The sequence below is a fragment of the Adiantum capillus-veneris genome, chromosome 11 (assembly GCF_014529385.1).
Source record: "Adiantum capillus-veneris isolate H3 chromosome 11, ASM1452938v2, whole genome shotgun sequence".
Lineage (NCBI taxonomy): Eukaryota > Viridiplantae > Streptophyta > Polypodiopsida > Polypodiales > Pteridaceae > Adiantum > Adiantum capillus-veneris.
Window position 1 is genome coordinate 23,834,729 of NC_140941.1, and position 22,925 is coordinate 23,857,653.

The following is a 22,925-nucleotide window of genomic DNA, read 5'->3' on the forward strand; positions in this document are numbered from 1 at the left end:
TTTTGAAGAGGCAAGGTGGATGCAAGATATCCAACTAAAGGATAATGTAAACCTTGTAAATACTTACAATGACTCCTGCCAAAGGTGAGAACCATGTATGACCTAGTATATTTTATTAAGAATTTTGTCTTGTTTTGACTCTAATATTTCTTTTAAATGTTCATAAGTCTTAAATGTATGCATACCATAAATCGAGCTTGTAGAAGCTTAATCTCTCCAGCACCTAGTAGACCTTGCCAATCTACTATGAAAGATGATTAGGGCTGAGTAAAGACATGCTTGCAATAGCTAAGCCTTCCAAGCACCAAGTGGAGTTAGTTACCACTGTGGAAGAATGTTGACGAGTAAAATGGGATCCTCTACCCGAAGTAATAAGACTAGCTACACCTTTATATTCCCTACCCCATAGTCGCAGATGACTATGATTTCAAGGGAGAGGTAATGTCATGAAAATTAAATTCTAACCTTCTAAAAATATTCCATCTTAATTTGGCCACTTAAGTCCAAGGAAAATAAAAAGAGAACAAGTGAAGTTGATTAAGTGCTTATGGATCAACCCGGTCAAAGGCTTGGGACCAAAGGGGGAGAAGTCCATAAAAGAGCAGGGATAATTTCTATTTAGTTATCTTAGTCATAGACACAAATCAAAGAAGGATGAATATATCCCGAGAAGCCTTTTCAAAGGTATAAGACAAAGAAGACGACGTAGAGAAATTATAGGAGTTTAAAAATAGAAAGTAGTTGTGTTAAGTTCAAGTCATTAGAACAACTCTTTAGACTCCAAGTATGAAGTCTGAGAAGCCTTAGTATAAATTTTTAACTTGCCACAAACTTTCAAAATTTAGCAGGTTTTGGAAGCAACTTGGTGGCACCTCCAAAGCACCTGTGTTAAGGTTTTGCAAAGGAGGTGAAGTTTTAAAGCCCAAGGGCGAGTTTTATTTTTATCAAAGTTCATCCTAATTTAGCATGTCCTAAGTTAGCAAGTGGGTTGTAACCTGGATCATCTTCATAGAGCCTCCAAGGTTTGTGCATAGGTCTTGCACCTAAGCTAGTTAAATTAAAGGATAAGTTTATGATTTTTAATAAATGAGAGGAAAAATATAAAGTCTAAGGTTAGATGAGTCCTTCATCATTTAGAAAGTTGACTCTATTCTTCTTTACTAAGCTTGGCTAGACCACATGTCCAAAGTAGCACCAACTTACTTTATGTGAAGTTAGAATGTGTGTGTGTGTGTACACTTGCCAAGAAGAGTCCAAAGAAGAGGGAGGCGAGTTGTGTAAACTTAGCAAGTGTGGACAAGAGTATGAGTATGCATTAGTTTCACATTGTGTTCACTTCTCATACACACACTCTTAAGTGCCGAAGTTGGCAAAGCAAGCTCTCTCTCTCATAGGAGCTCAAGAGGTGACCATCATGCTCAAGCGCTTGGCTATGGATGCAAATCCAAGCAAGTGAAAGATTCTTCTTCTTCATCATCTGTACTATCCTATAGTGCTAAGTTATGCTAAGAGCTTGCCCTTGAGTAAGCATATACAATATACAAATTCTTTTGTTTGAAAATTACTTCTTTCACCCTCATCTACCTCTTACTCGGCAGTTATTTCTCCCTAATAGGGTGTTTAGTGCTTAGGAAGGAGGGTTATACAAGGAAATTTTGAAGAACACCATCTTCTTGGTTCAAGGAAAGCTCCACAAAAGCACAAGTTGTGTTGTAATCAAAGCTCTCTTGGATAGATAATTATAATACAAAGACCTTTTTGGGGGGGACCGGATCCAATAAAATCCAGTCCTTATCAACGTCAATCTTAATTGTGGTAGTCTCCTTGAATTATGTGCATGATTTTAGTGTCTCAATGTGTAATTGTGCAAAGAAATCAGCCTAGCACAGTCTATAGTCTCCTCTTTAGTTTCTCTTTAGGAAAACTCTCTCCTTTCATATGTAAAAATTCTGTTAATCTAAAGTAAGATTTAGATTCTATGACTCCTTGCTTCTGGTCATGTTCTTCAAAGCACTTTGCTTTGCACAATAGGAGATCCTTCCAACTTAAAGGTTTAAAACACGAAAAAACAAGAAAAACTTGAAATTGTCTAACCTTGTTGCCCATTTGTGGCCAATTGTCTCAAAATCTGCAAGCACATGCTTGGTGGAGAGTGAATTTCAATTGATTTTGTTGTCCTTTCTTGAATCTGTCTCATAGCCATGGATTCTAATAGATTGAGAGTTGTCGTATGTACCATGTAAGCTCTCTTGTTGGTTTATGCCGACACCCAATGAAAGACGATTCAGATACATTACAAAGTCCCCCCAGTTTGTATGTGTATAACATATCTTAAACTTTGGAAGCTACTATGCGATATGCATAAAATTGAAGCCTTGCTTCACATAATGACGTGTTGAAAACTTTATCGAGCTTCAGTGCTCATAGATCTATATATCAAATAGACAGACACTTCTTTTCTCACAGTTGGGCAATTCAGCCTATGTATTGCAGTACTCAGTACATGTTTACTTTATTTCTAGGTGGTTGACGTCAATCTACGCATGTCATTGTTTGGAAGTGCATCTTATATATTGCAAGCCAAAGTTCTTCTCTACATAACCGTTCTGTAGCACGAGAACAACCCTTTATCCTAGCATTTTCCTCCTCATATATGTTTTGCACCAGATTCTGTGATCGAAAACCAAGACTCCTTGCTCCCTCCTATTGTGATGACATCTCTCTCTCTCTCTCTCTCTCTCTCTCTCTCTCTCTCTCTCTCACAGGTTCTATGAGAAATAAGGGAAAATTGACTACCCTTGATTTAGAGTAAGATGGGTGCTTCAAACATGGATCCCCGCTCTAGAGACTAAATGGCCGATATTACCAGCTGAATGGCAGTTTGCGAACAACCACCAAAGTAGTTTAAGGAGTAGGGCTAAGCAGAATGATTAAGCTGCAACCCTTTGCTCGATTCAATTACCCCCTTCAGTAGCCTTCTATTGTATGGTGAGCGTTATGGGGGACACAACTTGCTTCTTCCCAATGCTCATCAAGTCTTTAGATGAGCTATTGCTGTTGCCTATCAATTGGTTCTACTGATTTTCTCGTGTCCCACAACAAAAGCTAAGGCAAAAACAATCACAACCAACTAACCAAGTGAGCTCTAAAACCTATCAGAACATGTACGACAAAGAGCAACACCTTCATCTCACTTCCCGTGAAATTGGACCATTTTACAAAGAGTGATAGAAGTAATCAATCATCATATATGTTTAATGCAATTTGCCAATGCACTTTGTACTTGGTTACTTCTGCTTGATGTCAGTCCTGTTCTGTTCTATAGACTAGTTTACTAATTAATTTTTCAACAAGAGTATGGTTTAGATCTTATGGGCCGCCTCGGCAAACTGACTTTAACAAAGTACCACTTTGGTCAAACGACGATCTTCACTTCGCTTAATATACGGAACTCGGGAGCTTGGCTCGCGAGGCAGTTGATCGTCTGCGCGTGCCTACTACCATGGTCACCATACCCTACTTTGCTGCTCTCACCACTTACTTCAGCTACGGACTGCTTTTCGTCTTCGGCCACTTGCGAGATTTCTTTCGGAGATTGGTGCGCACGGACGACACGCCTCAGGTAGATCGTGGCTGCAGATCTTTGCGCATTACCTTATTGAGAGTTTCTGCATTTTAGACATGGACATGTACCTAACACACACACACACACACACACGCGTGCGCGTGTTCAATAAAGAACTGCCACCAAGGGAGTATTGGTATAATATGCACGTGTGCACCTACACACTATTAGTCATATGTTTGCAATCTAGTGACTATGTGAGATGCTTTCAGGGATATGCACCTTTGTGCCGTGATTTTGAAGACTTCTACACCAGGAGATTATATCACCGTATTCAGGTAAGAATAAGCTTTTTTGACCTCTAAACCTAAAGTGATACACTTCTGATTTGGTGAGAAAGGGAGGTATAATCAATCCTCTGGGAATTTTTTGATTTAATAAATGATCGATAGTTGATGGTTCAATGTCAATAAATAACGGCATCAGTGCCTTGTGTGTCATGCATACAATCAGACGTAAGTACATTTCTGCAGAAAAGATTACATCATGTATAGCTTTCCCTACTACAACAAGATATCTTTGCTTTTCAAGTAATATCTAGGCGGTCATCTTATTGAAGGGAGTCGAGACTGAAGGAAGAGAGGAGCACACGAGGAGACAAACACAATGTAAGAGAGAGAGAATGACCCTAGGGTGATAACTCAGTAACTCAAGAGTTCTCATACAGTTGGATAATGAGAATGAGGGGTAGAGGGTCACTTATATACTCATTAAAGTGACCTAGAGAACTGTAAAGTGGGGGTGCCCAAGTTTAGGACCTACGCATCTCATATATGTTTTACCTTATCAAAAAAGTGATAAGGGTATAAAAGGCATTAAATGTTCCCATTTATTGGCATAATAGTTAATGAATGGACAAAATGGACTTAAAATGCAAATGCAAGGCCATTTTGGACATACAACCGTGAGATGCAACCTAGAATGGCACTCGTCTATTGATGAAATATCTCCAATATCTCCTCTTTAGCACGTAGATGGTTGGTATAACTCCACATTGCTGAAGAAGTTAATCCAGTATATGGATGTCTTGATCTACTAAATCTCGTTACGATCTTATTCTTATCACCCGTCCGATGAATAGTTAAAATACTTCAGACATATCATCTTTCACACATACTCAAAACACACACACACACACCCACACCCACACCCACACACCCATTGTCACAAAGTGATGATTTGGCACGACTTAAGGGAAGGACTTTGGACAGAGGGGTCAAATCCCAAATCCCTAGTGAAAGATGTAGAAGAAGTTTTATCAACTTTCAAGTCTTGTCGAGTGGCGTAACATTAAAAGTTCAGTTCCTACCAACTTATGGGACCTTGTGGGACGGGGCCTAAGGGACACAAGGGAATAAAAATTTCTGTGGAAGGCTGATGACGTGGTAGCTGTACGGACGCCCGTGAATCACATTGATGATGTGGCAGCTGTCACAAACTGATGGTGTGGCAGTCCCGGAAATGTTGACGTGGACAATTGTATGGAATTCCGAAAAACGTGTTGACATGCTGACGTGATAGTTGTACAGACGTTCTGTGAAATGCGCCAGCAAGTGCTGACGCAGCACATTGTACGGATTTCCGCGTTTTTCGTTGATAGCTTTTGGACCAAAAAGCTGTTGAGTTCGAAGCTTTTCATTTTCCTGCTTTTGAAAGGCCATGGGCCTTTAAATATGTACTTTGAGGGCCACTTGCACTCAGTTTGGCTGACGAGTAGTTGAGCAGAGAGGGCTTGTAGACCTTGTAACTTTGCTTAAGCATTAACATAAAGATAAATACCGAAAGGGCGCGAGCCTTGGGGGCCAATACCTTTGGGCACGGAACTACGCCGGGTGTTGTTGACTCAAGTGAATTGTGATTAAGTTTGTGAAGTGTTTTTATTGATCTTCTTGTGTGTTGTGCCAGGTTTCCGACTTGGGGTGTCCAAGTCCGAAACAGTGGTATCAGAGCACATTTGATTTCCCTTCCAGTGGGAAATTCGATCCTTTCTACCGTGACACACCTGGAGTTAAGTGACGAATCTCATAAGAATCAGACGAACCCACTCGACAACGTGCCACCACAGCCACGGTGTATGAACAAATGGAGATGCAGCGTCAACAACAGGTTGATACTTGTGCTAAGCAAATGCAAATGCTCTAGCATTTGAAGGATCTTCAGTATGTCGGCATTGAAGATACCACCTGCCCCACGGGTGTACACTGAAGATGAACTTGATGATGTCATAAAACGATGAGTTAATCAAATATTGAGGACCACGAAGCATTCGAGGAGACGCAGCAAGGGAGCAGACTACCCCGGTTACTTGGCTCGTCAGTCTTCTTTTGCAAATGCACGAAAGCTAGAGAAACGCGTATGTTTTGAGGGTGTTTCAAGTTCATCCTTATCCTCTTCTGACAGTTCAGATAGCTCCTCTATTTCAAGTGACGAGGACCGAAAGAGCAGGAAGCGAAGAAAGACTCAGAGACACAGTAAGAACAAGAAAAAGGCCAAGAAGAGTAGATCCCACCAAAGATCTTAAAAATATTTCTAGATAGTTTTGAGGAGGATTCGTCCTCTTCTAAGAGTTCGGACTCTGATGACCAAGAGGAAGCACTTTTATAGAGCCAATCGATATGACTTTCTCGAGGATAAGAGCAAGAAGACCAAAGAACTAAAATTTGATACCTTTTCAGGATTTCGAGATGCTCACAAGGCCTTCGCTTTTATTCAACAGTTTGACACAGCTTTTTTTGGAGGGCTGTACTTAGAGCACTCCAGGATCAGGAGGGCAATAGCCTATTTGAAAGCAAATACACGAACATGGTGGTCCACTTTTTTGCTACGAAAAGAAGCACCGACAAAGTGGCTAAAGTTCAAGCGACTTTTTATTTCCTCGTGGCTCACTTAGGAGTACAAACGTGATGTGATTACCGCTTGAAATCATCTTCAAATGACCAAGGGATACACTTTGGATCTTTATTGTGAGAGATTTTGGGATGTTTTTTCTACTTGCCTCATCTTTTAAAAATATCAGTTTTACGCAGCAAATCGAATGATTTTGCTGTGGACTTTCCAAATAGATACGAGATTACTGCTTATTACAGAAATCTGAATGCATACAGCAACTGATGGGACATGCTAAGCAAGGGTTTGCTATGCATTTAGGTAGCTTGACTTATCCAACAAATCAACTTTTGACACCAAGGACCGAACAAGATTCGACAAATAATGACGGAACAAGAGGAAAGAAAGATACATGTCCTTGATTGACAGAAGAACAGTAAGCCGAATACCTCAAAACAAGGAAGTGCTTTGACTGTGGGAAACAATGACATATATCTGTGCGGTGCCCCAAGAAGGCACAAGAATGAGAATGATTGACAAAGTGAAATAGAACAGGGCGAGGAGATACTCGCTCCAGAACAGATACTGGAAAGGAAATTGAAAGGGATATTGATGTGATGACAATATTTTGCTTTATGACTTTATTAATGAAAGAACTTTGAAATGGAAATTTCCGAAGATGACTCTGATTTATGTGTAAAATTAATGTTTTTGGAAGATCTTTTTATTTGTGTACAGATAATAGGTGAAATTGAGGATGAGATGGTGAGGAATTTGTATATGAATGCAATTGGGAGCAATGACGGCTCAAGAATAAACCTGATCACGATTCAAGATAAGAATCATGAATTTTGTTTGAAATTTGAAGGAGTGATGATGAACGATTCTAATACATCAAGATTCCCATATGAATGAGATGATTGGATACTATGGTGAGTGCATCAAGAGTTCTTGAGGGATGAGATGGCTACACAAGGATCTAGGTGCATCAAGACTTTTGGATGGATGAGATGACGAGACTGGCTGATTGAAACACTGTGTTCAGTATGAACTAAGCGTGTGATTTGTGAACTTTGAAACTCGAAGTCCCGGAAATAAGTTTGATTTTTGAGTGCTCACTCATGTGATTGTGTTTGAGTACAGGTTTGAAAGACGAAATGGCTGCAACATTTCAATCTTGAGAATCTATGGACATGATCGCAATAAGAATTAGTGAATCCGACAATAGTGAGGTTCGGTGTGGATCCATATGCGATTGTTAATCAGTTGCCAGGAATCATGGTACTAGATCTGGATGGATTTTTCTATGACATGATTTGAATGTGATTTGATGTTCAGTGACTATCGTCTTTGTGTAAATGCTAGATTTGTGTTGTATAGTGTGTCGGTACTTAGAGTCGGTGTCTATAGACACTGAATTGGTTTATGGCTTATGTCTGATTTTGTAGGCGTCATCGAGGGCGATTACAATTCTTTCAAGAGGGGGGTTATGTCACAAACTGATGACGTGGTGGTCTCGGAAATGTTGACGTGTACAGAATCCCGAAAAACGCGATGACATGCTGACGTGGCAGTTGTAAGGACGTTCCGCGAAATGCACTGACAGGTGCTGACATGGCACAACGTACGGTTTTTTGCGTTTTTCGCTGGCAGCTTTTGGACCAAAAAGCTTTTGAGTTTGAAGCTTTTCATGTACTGCTTTTTAAAGGCCATGGGTCTTTAAATATGTACTTTAAGAGGGTCCCATTGCACTCAGTTTGGTTGAAAAGCAGCTGAGCAGAGAGGGTCCGCGAACTCTGTAACTTTGCTCAAGCATTAATATAAAAATAAATACCAAAAGGGGCGCCAGATTTTGGGGCCATTACCTCTGGGCACGGAGCTACGTTGGGTTGTGTCGATTCAAGTGAATTGTGATTCAAGTGAATTGTGATTAAGTCTGTGAAGTGTTTTCATTGATTCTCTCGTGTGTCTTGCCAGATTTCCAATTTGGGGTGTCCAGGTCCGTTACAACAGCTGTATGGACGTCCCCATTTTACATTGCTGATGAGGCAAGCCATACGGATTTCCGCAAATCACGCTGGTGCTAGCTTTTGAGCCTAGATGCTTTTAGACTTGAAGCTTTTCATGTACTTTGCTTTGGAAGGCCCAGGGCATCTAAATTCATTGGCAGGGCCTCAATCTCGAGCAATTTAGCTTGGAGGCTGTTGAGAAGAGGACCCCCGGACGTACTTCGTGAAACATTAATAATAAAGAAATATCGAAAGGGACGCTAGTCTCTCTGGGCGCGAAACTACGCCATGCCGTGTCATATGTCTCTCAGTTTTGTTCAGTTTTTCGGTTTTCTCATGTATGTTGTGTTAGATTCTCGGCTTGGGGTGTCCAAGTCTATTACAGTGGTATCAGAGCTCAGTCGATACTTCTTCTATGAAGGATTTGATCCCTTTACTCGCAGCACACATGGATTCAGTCGATGAATTCCGCATGGAGGAAACTGTGGTACCTGACCACTCTTGTTCGTGCGAGAATAATGAAGATTCCAATGGACATCGTCCACCTTCGGAAGAGTACGGTCTGTCTCCACCATTGAAGTACGAAATGATGGAAGTGTAGCGTCAATAGCAGGTTGATGCTTGTTCCCAACAAATGCTTCAGTATTCCAAGGACCCTCAGTATGCGAAAATTTTGGTTAGGCATCCTCTTGACGAGATGCACTCTAGAGGATGTACCGCTGAAACCGGCCTGTTCAATCCAAAAAGGGCGGTAGACTTTACTTTAAACCTTGATTTAGCTTTCACCCATTATTAGTCGTCTATTTTACCTGTACTTTCAAGACACAACAAAAGGGGAGAGGGATACAGGCTGCTAGATTGCACCTGTATGAATAGACGGACACCAGATTGGCCCCTAACTTAGGCGCCCCTTTCGGTATTTCTTTATTGTTCAAAAGAGGGAATAAACGCTGTGGTTCCCTACAAGCTGCCCCGCACAAACTCGGCTGAATTTCCACTGTTCCAGCCCGATTTCGGCAGCATAACTGTACTAGAACCCTTCACGGTCAGTATTCCCACGCATTAAATGACTTTCCCGACGCATACGGGCACTTTGCAAAACCTGGCGAGAATCTGCAGCACGCTGAATTCTCTGTTTTCAGCCCTGAAAATGCGCCAGATCACCTGTACAGCGGTCCCCTTGCGTCCCCGAACCTCCTGGGGGTATTAGGGTCCGTTTAGGGCCAAAACCCTAAACCTGCAAAAATACACAGCAGGCTGTAATTCACTGTTTCGGGCTCCGTTTTTCGTGCCGGTCGCATCCGTAGCAAGTCCTCGAGCTCCCGCACCTGTAGGGCTACTTGCCCTTTGAATCGGACGAGATTTCTGGTGTGAAACCTCTCCGAATTCACCTGTACCTGCGGGGGATCAGCCGCTAGCTAATCCAGTACCTGTGCAAGAGGCTCTTGCCTCGGCAATCGTGCATGAACCCACACAACTGGACATTGGTCAAATGAAGAGCCCACTAGAGGGGCATAACATACTGCCAAAGGGGAGAGAGAGGGCAGTGCGTAGCGTGCAGGGCATCACTCCTGGCACCGCACTGTGCATAAGAGGGAAAGCAAGCACTCCATAGCTCTTAACCTGTGACAAAATCTGAAAATGAGGCTCTCTCTCCTTCAAATTCAGCGCCACTTCTTGTTGCATGAGGCAAGTGCACCAGAAGGTGCCACTTGGCACATTTATAAGCATTTTCCCGTTTCAGGTTTTCCGCCTAAAAATCTCCCAACCGGCTGCCCAGTTGACTTCACGGCAGAGTAAGAAAATGTTCCCTTTGTCATTCCGGAGGTAATGATGTCAACACATTTTCAGGTCCCAAAATAGCAGTTCTCTAAATTTTAGGAGATGCTGCCATTGTATCTTTCTAGGTCATCCGACCCTCTTTGTACACTACGGCCACATCCAAAACTGAAATGTAGCCTCTGTAGCAAAGGATTCCACTTTGGCTAGTCAATGACCCCACTTGGCTAACCATAGTCCTTGTCCAACCTTAGTGCTCTCTTGCCCTCAGGCCTGGACTCCCTCTGGACAGTTCCACACTAGCTATGCAATGCAGGGCAGTTAGATTTCAGGAGGGGTGTTTCCAAAAAGTGAAAGTAAATAGATAATAAGAAAGAAATCAACAAAAAGGATAGATAGTAGTCACACGCTGGTGACATACTCCCCTCTTGAAATCTCAAACGTCCTCGTTTGCATCTATGTCGTACATGCTTACTGTCAACACTGATGTATTTAACACCGGTCGACACATATACGACACATACATGCTCATTGTCAACCCTGGTGTATTCAACACCTCGTCGACTCATGTATTGCCTGCGTGTGAACCCTGTCCCAATGACATAGTGGTAGCTTCGCACTCTGCCATTGCTTTGAGTCACTAACTTTCCAATGACAAAATGGTAGCTGCACATTTTGCCACTGTCTTATAGTACACGTTGGATCCCGTAACACTTTCGAGCATACCCAAACCGACAGTTTAAGAATGCAGTTACACATGTACTCTTCAATAGAAGCAATCACTGTATCCTTGACAAACTGACAAGAAATACTCACTTCTATAGCACTAACCAAACTTTTGGACATTCCATAAGAGCAATTGCCAAACTGACAATCTGTACAGCTCTAACATTCATGTAACAGGTATTTCATTTGAGCTCACTTTAAATACCATGTACATCATTTGTTTCAGAAGCCATTGTCACACTGACAATCCATTTAGCTTTGAAACTCAAGGGGTCAAGGTAGGTTGCAAATCGAAGGCTTCTAGGTAAAGTGATAACAAAGTTGGTGACTCTGCAAGTTCACCTTCTTCCATCCACTTAGCATCCATTGGCGGATAGTTTTTGAACTTTACCAAGTAATGCCTAGCAACCTTGCCTTTCACTTTCCTTTCTTTGTGTGCCAAAATCTGTTTAGGGACCAAGATCTCGTCAAGTTCCTCGACTTCCGGTTGATCTTCAGTTGGCATATCTTTTGGCACATCACCCACATAGGGTCTGAGAAGACTCACATGAAACGCATTGTGAATCTTCCAACTGTCAGGCAATTTCAGCCTATACGCAACATCACTGATTATGTCGCACACTTGAAAAGGCCCATAGTAACGCATGCTGAGCTTTGGAAACAGTCTTTCCTTGCCCTTCATCTTCTTTAACCTTGCCTTTTCAAAGCGTAAAAGCACCCAATCACCAAGTGAATATACCACTTCACGACGGTGACGATCAACTGCTTTCTTTTGCTTTGCATGAGTCCTTTCTAAGGCCACTTTGACCTTCTTGTACATTTCATCCATGTCTTGAACATACTTATCTGCTTCAAATATCTTGTCCTTTGTATGCAGTATGGGAGGAACTTTCTTGCCACCTTCAACTATCTCAAAGGGTGCCTTGCCAGTTGATGAATGCACTGTATTATTGTATGCATACTCCACCAATGGCAAATACTGCTCCCACTTTCCTTTATGCTGTGACACATAACACTTCAGCAGATCTAGGACAATAGAATTTGCCTCTTCTGACTGCCCATCTGTTTGAGGATGAAATGACGAAGAGAATTTGAGCGTGGTGCCCATATTCTCAAACAAGCCTTTCCAGAACAAACTTGTCATGCGTGGATCACAGTCGCTAACAATCGACTGTGGCATGCCATGATACTTGAAAATATTGCTCATAAACAAGCGTGCCATCTGATCTGGCTTTATCTTCTTCCTGACAGGAATAAAATGAGCCTGTTTGCTGAATCTGCAAATAATGGTCCAAATACCATCGTTTCCTGTCTGCGTTCTCGGAAGATCAAAGATAAAATCCATAGCAATACTTTCCCATGGTTTATCTGGAATAGGTAGTGGTTGCAATAGCCCTGGTGCCTTTTGCCTGTCAAACTTGACCTTTTGGCATATTAGGCATTCTCGCACAAAGGCATTCACATCTCTTCTCAATGTAGGCCAGTAGAAGAATGTCTCAACCGCTTTTACTGTAGCATCGATACCACGATGCCTTGCATACGGTGGGACATGACTCTCTTCCATAACTTTGCGTCGCAATGGCTTTGTGACACACAATCTGCCATGCATCATCATGAACCCGTCTTTAAGAAGATAGTGTTCATGACGTTGTCCATCCATTAGTTGCTCAAAGACCCTTGCAAAATCTTCATCATTTACATACTGTTCTCTCATATCATCAAGTTCATGATGATAAGGAATCGACACAGCTGAAATTTGTGGCTTCCTTGACAAGGCATCAGCCACAACGTTCTTCTTGCCTTCCACATGCACAATCTGAAAATGGAACATGGACAAGATATTTGCCCATCGCATATGCTTCTCAGATAACTTTGTCTGTGTCAAGAAGTATCGCAAGGTCTGATGGTCCGTTTGGACAACGAAATCTGCACCTAGCAGGTAGTGTTTCCAACTTAAGAGCGCATGAATCACAGCCAGTAACTCTTTCTCATAGACTTGCATGGTCATCTCTGACCCTTGCAAAATTCTGCTCTCATAGGCTACTACCCTGCCATCTTGCATTAGCACTGCACCAATGCTACTACCGCAGGCATCACACTGGACCACAAATGACTTCCTAAGATCTGGCAACACAATGACTGGATCTGAAGTCATCTTTTCCTTTAAGAGATTAAAAGCTGAAATCTCTTTTTGTGTCCATCTAAAGGTGACTGCCTTCTTTTGAAGAGCATGTAAAGGTGAAGCAATCTCAACGAAATTTCGGATAAACCTTCTGTAATAGGAGCATAGTCCCAAAAAGCTTCGGACATCATGCACCGTCTTCAAATTTGGCCATGACTTGATCGCTTCAACTTTTGCAGGATCCATTCTGACACCATCCTTTGAGACAATGTGTCCCAGAAAGTGAATCTCTTCCAGAAAAAACTCACTTTTCTTTGCATTGATAAGCAACCTATGACTGCGTAGCTCTTTGAACACAATGGCCAAGTGATGCCTATGCTCCTCTTCATTCTTTGAGTAGACTATCATGTCATCAAAGAATGTACCAACAAACTGCTGGTGTGGACGGAAAATTCTATCCATCATCCTATTGAACGTAGCAGGAGCATTTGTGAGACCAAAGGGCATCACTAAAAATTCGTAAAGGCCAAACGTCGTTCTAAAAGCAGTCTTGTGCACATCCTCTGATCTAATGCGGATCTGATGGTACCCACTCTTTAGATCTATCCTGCTAAACATAGCTGCTCCTTCTAATTTGTCCATAATATCATCAATTCTAGGTATAGGGAACCTATTCTTGATGGTATTCTTGTTCAGTGCACGATAGTCGATGCACATACGCCATGAGCCATCCTTTTTCTGCACCAACAACACTGGAGAGCAGAATGGAGATGAACTGGGCTGAATCAGCCCCTTTTCTAACAACTCCTGTACTTGGCCCATTATCTCTTTCTGCTGAGCCGCACTAACCCTGTACGGAGGCTTATTTGGTGGGCTACTGCCTGGCACCAAATCTATCGCATGGTCCTCGGGTCTCTCTGGCGGTAATTGAGACGGTAATGAATCGGAAAAACAGTCACTATACTGTTGTAAAAACATTGACCTTTCTTTATCTAGCACAGATAAATTTGATTCATCACAATCTGACACTTCACGTGCAAAAACCAAGTACGCAGAAAGATGCTTTTTCATTACAGAAGTAATAGTAGAAGCTGATACAGTATAGATAGACTCCCCTTTAAGCTTTACATCCAGAATATGAGTCTTTCCCCTGCTCTGTACAGTGATCTTTTTGTTGTAGGCATCCATGATTCCCTGTACACGAAACAACCAAGGAATACCTAGCAACACATCACATCCGTCCAGTGGCATGATGTAAAATTCTTTAGCATCTACATAGGACTGGATATGTAGACGCAACTTTCCAATGATGGGTGTCACAGCCTTTGTATGGCCAGGACATCCCAAACCTGCCTCTGCTGTATACCCCATCTCTTCAGGTCTGATTCCCAACTTTGAAGCCAATTCTGGGGAAATGAAGTTGGCTTTGGCACCTGGATCAAAGAAGATAAACACTGTTTGATCCCTGACCTTTCCCCATGCTCTGCAAAGCTCACTTGCATCTGAATTTGGCTTATCGCCCACCATATCTGACACTAGACCAGCCATGGGCTTCTTTCCTTTCCTGTCCTCCTTGTCTTCAGAATCACCTGGCCTTTTCTTTGTAGGACAGTTGTAAGCAATGTGGCCAGGCTGCTCACATATAAAGCATTTGTTCTTTGTCCTCAGGACCTTCTTTTGCTCTTCTGACTTGCGAGGAAAACGTCTTTCCATTTCTTTGCTGGTCCTTTTTCTGATTCAGCCTTAGCTTTGTCTTTCCTTGTGTTGGCCGACTCCTGAGTCCCTTTAGGAGCCTCATTGGGAACGTGCTTCTTGGCTGAATTTTTCTTGCCTGATCGTGCCTTGACGCCAGTGTTAAATTCACAATCTTCTCCCTTGAGCAAACCATTGCCAGTGTTTGCTACCTCGATGAGCTGCGTCAAAGTAGTGACTTTTGTCTTCGTGCAGTATTTTCTCAATCCTTTGGGTAGGCCACAACAGTATTTTTCAATCTGTTCTGTCAATGGCACAAACCTATAGGAAGTTACTGGAAGTAGAGCTTTCCAAAACTTTCGATTGTAATCATCCAGATTTCTGCAAGTGGCAGCATTTAGCTGGTGCCATTCTGTCATGACATTTGCTTCAAAGTCATCAGATAACCATGCTGTTGCAAAAATTTGCTTGAAGTAAATCCATGTGGACGGAGCTTGCCCTTAAGCAATAAAGTTGTCCACCATTGTCCCGCATTCCCTGTCAAGAAAGTGGCTGCCTTGCGGACCTTTGAAGCCTCTGTAAAGTTTCCCCCTGCATAGGCCTTGTCAAACTGCTGGAGGAATGAAAGAGCCTTCTTCCTGTCATCAAACCCTGTAAAGGTCGTGAAAGACACACCTTTGCCACCTTCTTTGTACGGAGTTGGCCTCTCCAGCGGCGTTAAATTGTCATATAGAAGTGACTGAAACATGGGAACACTATTAGGGTTCATCTGTGTTCCTTGGCCGCTATTAACTTGACCTGGAAATGCCATATTTGGCTGCTGATTTGTAATTCCAGCCATATCAAAATTTGCCTGTGGCATCCCAAATTGGCCCTGAGTGCTTTGAAACCCTGGTTGCATACCCATGACACTGTACACGGGGTTAGGCATCATCGTTTGAGCACCCCCAAACATTGTTCCTGGCGTGTAAAACTGATTTCCAGGTGCATGACCAGCCATGCTCTGGAATACGGATCCACCTCCAAAATAGCCAGGGTGTATTGAAGGTGGTGGGAAGACCTGTTGCATAGCATGTAGGTTGCTTCGCTGCCCATTAGAACCAGCTATAGGCTGCTGAAAGGTGGCGGGCTGAACTGGTACAGCTTGAAAGACTGGCATCTCAACCACCTGTTCTTGCACCTTAGGCATAGGTTGTGGAGATTGCATGTTCTCCGTCAAGTGTACAGGTGTTTCCATTGACTGTGCGGTATGAATCACCTGTGCTCGAGCCTTAACAGGCTTTTGAATATGATCCAGTGACCCAACTTGCTGAGACGGAACAGGAGGTTGCAAAAAGGCTAAAAACCTCGGATTCTGCATTACTTGTGTGAACATAGCCACAGCAGTAGCCAACTGGGTCCTGAATATATCGTCATCTGTCTGTGGTGGTCTTGAGGACTCACCCACTTCATGTGTCTGTTGACCCTGTGAAGAGGAAACCTCTTCAGTCACATCATCTGGTCTGTCAGCCATAATTGCAATTCCCTGTGTCTGGTCTATGATCCCCTGTGTCTTCAAGCCCAAAACTGACCAAGGCTCACTTCTATGGGAAAAAGTGATTTAATCCCGTCGATGGAACCATGAAACCGGCGTGTTCAATCCAAAAAGGGCGGTAGACTTTACTTTAAACCTTGATTTAGCTTTCACCCATTATTAGTCGTCTATTTTACCTGTACTTTCAAGACACAACAAAAGGGGAGAGGGATACAGGCTGCTAGATTGCACCTGTATGAATAGAAGGACACCAGATTGGCCCCTAACTTAGGCGCCCCTTTCGGTATTTCTTTATTGTTCAAAAGAGGGAATAAACGCTGTGGTTCCCTACAAGCTGCTCCGCACAAACTCGGCTGAATTTCCACTGTTCCAGCCCGATTTCGGCAGCATAACTGTACTAGAACCCTTCACGGTCAGTATTCCCATGCATTAAATGACTTCCCGACGCATACGGGCACTTTGCAAAACCTCGCGAGAATCTGCAGCACGCTGAATTCTATGTTTTCAGCCCTGAAAATGCACCAGATCACTTGTACAGCGGTCCCCTTGCGTCCCCGAACCTCGTGGGGGTATTAGGGTCCGTTTAGGGCCAAAACCCTAAACCTGCAAAAATACACAGCAGGCTGTAATTCACTGTTTCGGGCTCCGTTTCGCGTGCCGGTCGCATCTGTAGCAAGTCCTCGAGCTCCCGCACCTGTAGGGCTACTTGCCCTTTGAATCGGACGAGATTTTTGGTGTGAAACCTCTCCGAATTCACCTGTACCTGCAGGGGATCAGCCGCTAGCTAATCCAGTACCTGTGCAAGAGGCTCTTGCCTCGGCAATCGTGCATGAACCCACACAATTGGACATTGGTCAAATGAAGAGCCCACTAGAGGGGCATAACATACTGCCAAAGGGGAGAGAGAGGGCAGTGCGTAGCGTGCAGGGCATCACTCCTGGCACCGCACTGTGCATAAGAGGGAAAGCAAGCACTCCATAGCTCTTAACCTGTGACAAAATTTAAAAATGAGGCTCTCTCTCCTTCAAATTCAGCGCCACTTCTTGTTGCATGAGGCAAGTGCACCAGAAGGTGCCACTTGGCACATTTATAAGCATTTTCCCGTTTCGGGTTTTCCGCCTAAAAATCTCCCAACCGGCTGCCCAGTTGACTTCACGGCAGAGTAAGAAAATGTTCCCTTTGTCATTCCGGAGGTAATGATGTCAACACATTTTCAGGTCTCAAAATAGCAGTTCCCTAAATTTTAGGAGATGCTGCCATTGTATCTTTCTAGGTCATCTGACCCTCTTTGTACACTAGGGCCACATCCAAAACTGAAATGTAGCCTCTGTAGCAAAGGATTCCACTTTGGCTAGTCAATGACCCCACTTGGCTAACCATAGTCCTTGTCCAACCTTAGTGCTCTCTTGCCCTCAGGCCTGGACTCCCTCTGGACAGTTCCACACTAGCTATGCAATGCAGGGCAGTTAGATTTCCCGAGGGGTGTTTCCAAAAAGTGAAAGTAAATAGATAATAAGAAAGAAATCAACAAAAAGGATAGATAGTAGTCACACGCTGGTGACAACCGCTATCCGTTCACCTATGAAGTCAGCTTTGAAGAAGACGGCTACACCTGGAACACCCGCTCAGAAGGTGTACTGAGAGGATGAATTCGAGGAAGCAATAGAACGGCGAGTCAACAGGCTCATGAAGACCAAGAAGCAGGCGTGGAAACAAAGTCGAGCAATGGACTATCCAGGCTACTTGGGTCGAAGCCTGAAGGTCTACTTTTGAGAATATAAGGCAAAGAAGCGTGTGAGATTCGAGGGTGTTTCCAGTTTATCCTCATCCTCTTCTGATAGCTTGGACAGTTTTAACTTTTTCTACCTCCGAGTCTAGTGACGAGGATAGAAAGAGGAAGAAGAGGAGAAAGATACAAAGACGTAGCAAAGGCAAGAAGAAGGCAAAGAAGAGCCGATCCCATAGAGGATCTCGGAAGTATTTTGATAGTTCTTCTTCTCAGATAGTCCGGATTCTGGTGAGTGGATGTTTTTAACTAAGAGGAAGTACAGTTACAGAGCCAACCGGTATGATTTCTTCGAGGATAAGGGCAAGAAAAGAAGCCGAAGGAATTGAAGGAGGGTGGACAGGCAACAAAGTTTGATACTTTTTCTAGCTTTAAGGATACCCACAAGGCCCTCACTTTTATCCAACAATTTGACATAGCCTACTCCGAAGGACGCTACTCAGAGCATTCCAAGGTCCAGAGGGCGGCATCTTACCTCAAGGGGAACGCAAAAACCTTGTGGTCTACCCTGCTTCTACGGAGGGAGGCACCAACGAAGTGGCTATAGTTCAAGCAAGTTTTTACTTCTTCATGGCTCACTCAGGAATACGAACGTGATGTGATTACAACTTGGAATCATCTGAGGATGACCAAGGAAGACAGACTAGATACTTACTGTTAGAGATTTTGGGACACTTTTCTACCGGCTTCTTCTTTCAAGAAAATCTTCAAGTAGCAGATTGAGCGATTTTGGTTGGTCTATCCAAAGAGATACGGGACTATTGTCTACTGCAAAATTCCGAGTCCATGCAACGACTAATAAGTCATGCAAAGCAAGGGTTCGCAATGCACGAGAGTACTCTTACGTATCCTATAGACAGATTGGTCTCAGCTCGGGCCGGACAAGAATCGAATAACAGTAGCAAAAGGAAGTGAAAACAATAGAAAAAGAAACCTTCAGGCCCTCGGTTGTCAGTAGAGCAACGCGCCAAATATTTCAAAGAGGGGAAATGTTACGGTTGTGGGGAACAAGGGCATGTATTTACAAGGTGCCACAAGAAAGCACCTAATGAACAGTCAGAGGACAAGCCAGAGAGTTCTAAAGCAGTGGAGGAGCGAGCAAAGAAAGGAGAGACCAAAGCAGGAACGATAGCAAATTTTGTGGGGACCGCCTTGAACAAATGGATGAAAGTACGGAGCTCTGCAGAGCGTGGGGCAAAGTACGAGATCAAGAAGCCCTCATCTTCTTCGACGGAGGAGCCAAGACCAACGTCATCTCGATCGAATTGGCGGCTTGTCTTGGCTTCGCTAGATGAAATGGGACCACTGGTTGAGGTAGTTCTAGCGGCACCAGGCAAACTTTTGCTGCATTGTCAGGGTTATTTAGGGCACGAGGACTTTTACATTAGGCATGACGTCTTTTGGGAATCCTATGGTTCCATAAGAACAATGTGGTGATCAACTACAAGGTGAGAAAAGCAACTTTGAAGAATGAAAAGGGTAGAGAGATAGTTCTTGATGTAAAAAGTTAAAGGGCAAGTCCGTCCCACTTGTATCGGCTTTGGCCATTTCCAAATTAATAAAAGCTAGTCTGTTTGTTTACTCTATTTTTTTACATGAGATAGATGACAAGAAAATGTCAAATACGTCCGACCTCAAAAAGGAACGACAAGACTTTTGCAAGCCCAGGCTGATTGTTTCTCTGAAGGCTTCCCAGGAGATTTACCTCCTCAGTGTTGGTGCAGCCAAAGTCGGTCGACCATAGAAGATGACACAGGCAAGTGCATATGGTCTAGCAGGTGCATGGCAAAGAGCTGGAGCATATACGAAGATCCTAGGCAGGCAGGTAGCAGCGGAGGTGTATGTTTGATGAGGTTTTATAGGCCAGAAAGGGCTCCTAAGGGGCCAATTTGGATGGTAGGCAAAGCTAATTTGAGGTGCGGGTTTTTTGCCTGGGATTGTAGAGCTTGAAGTGCTGAGGAGGCAGAAAGAGACGGCTCACCCATTGGGGTGAGGAGTGCAAAGTTATAGCAGGCTGAAAAGGACAATTGGCGGGGACCGCAGTGAATTTGATGGTTATTTGCCGTTTTGATGCTCATCGTTTGAAGGCCTCATATAGTCTAATTGCAGAGTACTCAGGTGACGGCGGCTCTTGGTTGGAAGTTGCGGCTCGATCACTGGGCCAATGGGCACCAAGTTGCTGAGCTGTGAAGAGGAAGGGAAAAAAGGTTTGTCTTTAAGAAATTTTGGGGAATTTTGAAGGGCTTGAGGGGCCAATGATTTTATTGCTGCCAAGTGTCAAGTGGGTAAGTCCCACATGCGTAGTGAGCCCGACCAAGCGCATGGTATATTAGCAGGAGAGGGCGCCTCCATTGAGCATCAAAAGGTTGTGTGGAGCTCTTGTGAGCTTACAGCTATGGCGGCCAGCCCCTTGGGCGTTGCGGGCGCGACCTGGTGGCGCCTTTGGACGTAGCAGTTGGCGGAGGGCGGCAGCCTGTGGTCGTGGCGTGTATTGGTGTCGGATATGGCCGTTGACGACGCTCGTAACTGATGATGATGTGGCGGCTTGAGGGATTTTTCCCACGGCCACTCAAGGCCCAAACTTTTGAAGGCTAGAGGGCCACCCAACTAGCGGTAGCGCTAGTGAGGGGTGCCTTCCCACGGCAATGTTGAGTCAGAGAGAGAGAGAGAGAGAGAGAGAGAGAGAGAGAGAGAGAGAGAGAGAGAGAGAGAGAGAGAGAGAGAGAGAGAGAGAGTTGCGGGGCAGTGATGGAGGGAGAACTCAAGGCCGGACCCGGGGATGGCTCACATGCTAATTGAGAAATGGAAGCTTGCCAACTTGTCGAGCCATGCAATGGATACTAGAAATAGATTGCCAAGTGGGTGAAGTGCATGTAAAATGCTATAAAGGAGTCAAGTTGAATCTCATGAGCTAGATAGCTCAATAAATAAATATATATTTTTGGTGTGCTTTGGCCACTCCTATGAAAGGAGGTTCTGGCAAATTTATAAGGGCTTTTTTGCCATTTGGGGCTTTTGTCGAGACGGCCATGGTATGTTTTCGAGATAGCGGCTGTGGAGCTATGGAGCATGTTGTATGTGTTTGTGTTGAATGAGGAAGCCATCATTGCCGTTTGTCTGTGTTGATCCCCCCTTTCCCCTTCTCATTTTTGCTTGTGTGCGTGCGTTTCTGGGCGTGTCGGCAAGTGTGCCCCCCCCGAGGTGGGTTGTGCAAAGAGATAGAGAGAGGCTGTGTGCGTGTAGAAGGTCGTGAGTTGAGCAGAGCGGGATGATTGGTGTGTTGCAACAAGTGTGTGCGTATGGTCATGTGCAAGTAGTGGTTTGCTTGTGGATAGTGTTAGAGTTTTGAAGGTGAACTCTAGTGGATTGGGGCGTTGTGTATATGCTGGGCTATAGGGAGGCATTTTGTTGTGTTCCTGGTGTGTTCCCTTTCCCCCTCTCCAACGCCCTGAAGATCACACCATTGATTTGATTCCCGGCAGTACGCTACTGAATCGGCCACCTTACAGAGTTAGGAGAGCCCAAAACGAGGAAATCATGAACCAAGTGAAATAACTTTCAAAGAAGGGTCTCATTCAACCCAATACATCACCTTACTGTTCGCCAGTGTTGTTGGTTTTAAAGAAAGATAGATGGATCTTCGAGAATGTGCGTTGACTACAGGGCTCTCAACAAAATCACCATCAAGAACATGTTTCCAATAGCTAGGATCGATGATATATTGGATAGACTTCAAGGTTCTACAAGTTTCAATAGAATCGACCTGAAAAGTGGCTATCATCAAATAAGGATTGCTCTTGGAGATGTATACAAGAACGTGTTCAGGACGTCCTTTGGATTGTACGAGTATTTGGTGATGACTTTTGGTCTCACAAATTCTCTTGCAACATTTAATAGGATGATGGATGTTGTGAGCACATCTAACTCTATGTTCATGTGAACAAGCTATAACTCCTACTTCTAGGGTTTAGGTCAGCCTAGGAAATGTTTTGGCACCCTTGTGAGCTTGTACGTAGGATGTGCATGTCCAGGCACTTTAGTGTAGCTTCATACCCTCTGATTGCACAAGAGCATGAACCGTGTCTACTAGGTGTAGGCATTGGGGAGCGTTCCCATTAGTACCAAGCCTAGGCCAAACTGCATGTGAACCACCGCTTATTAGTAGGTCTTCAGCTTATTAATAAGTGACTTTTAGCATCATATTTTCCAAAGCGTGGGGGCTAAATTGAGGCTGCTTGATCCAGCAGTATTTTGCTATATAAGTGAGCCTATGGGGTCACTTCAAGGCCAAGAGAAGTACCTGCAGTACCGCAGCACAAGGACCCAGAAGCCTCCAGCGTTTCCTCTTGTGTTTTCAGCACCTCATCTCCAGCGTTTTCTCAGCCCTCACCTCAGCATTTCCATCAGCAGCAGGTCAGCATTTTCAGCATTGCAGATTCAGCCCTTCATAGCCAGCAAGTTCCAGATCCAGCGTCCCAGATTTCAGCCCCATTATTGCTAGCAAGTTGCAGATCAAGTAAAGTTTCCTAGCGTTTTCAGCCACAACAGGTTTCAGCCTTCATCGCCAGCAAACTGCAGAATCCAGCCTTCAAGCATCAGCGTTTTCAAAAGTCCGCCGCCCTTAGCCTCGCAGTATCAAGCATCCACAACAAGTACCTATTAGCATCTCAGCATCTAGGACCAGTGTATCAACATTTGTGCAATCTAAAGCAAATACCTCTCTAGTGATAGAGAGGGCGGACCCTTGGAGTGGGGTTTACGACCCCATCTGGTGTCAGTCTTCTCTCTCTCTCTCTCTCTCTCTCTCTCTCTCTCTTCACTCACGA

General features: G+C 43.8%; 1 protein-coding gene across 1 annotated transcript in view; it reads left to right on the forward strand.

The window, feature by feature from the left end:
* The first annotated feature begins 3,397 nt into the window (after positions 1–3,397).
* Positions 3,398–22,925, forward strand: part of LOC147447001 (long chain base biosynthesis protein 2d-like) — a 98,903-nt gene continuing 79,375 nt past the window's right edge. The window contains exons 1-2 of the mRNA XM_086522909.1: positions 3,398–3,622; positions 3,838–3,903. Coding sequence (XP_086379035.1) covers positions 3,503–3,622; positions 3,838–3,903 — 186 coding nt within the window. The 5' untranslated portion in view covers positions 3,398–3,502. The remainder of the gene's footprint in view (positions 3,623–3,837; positions 3,904–22,925) is intronic.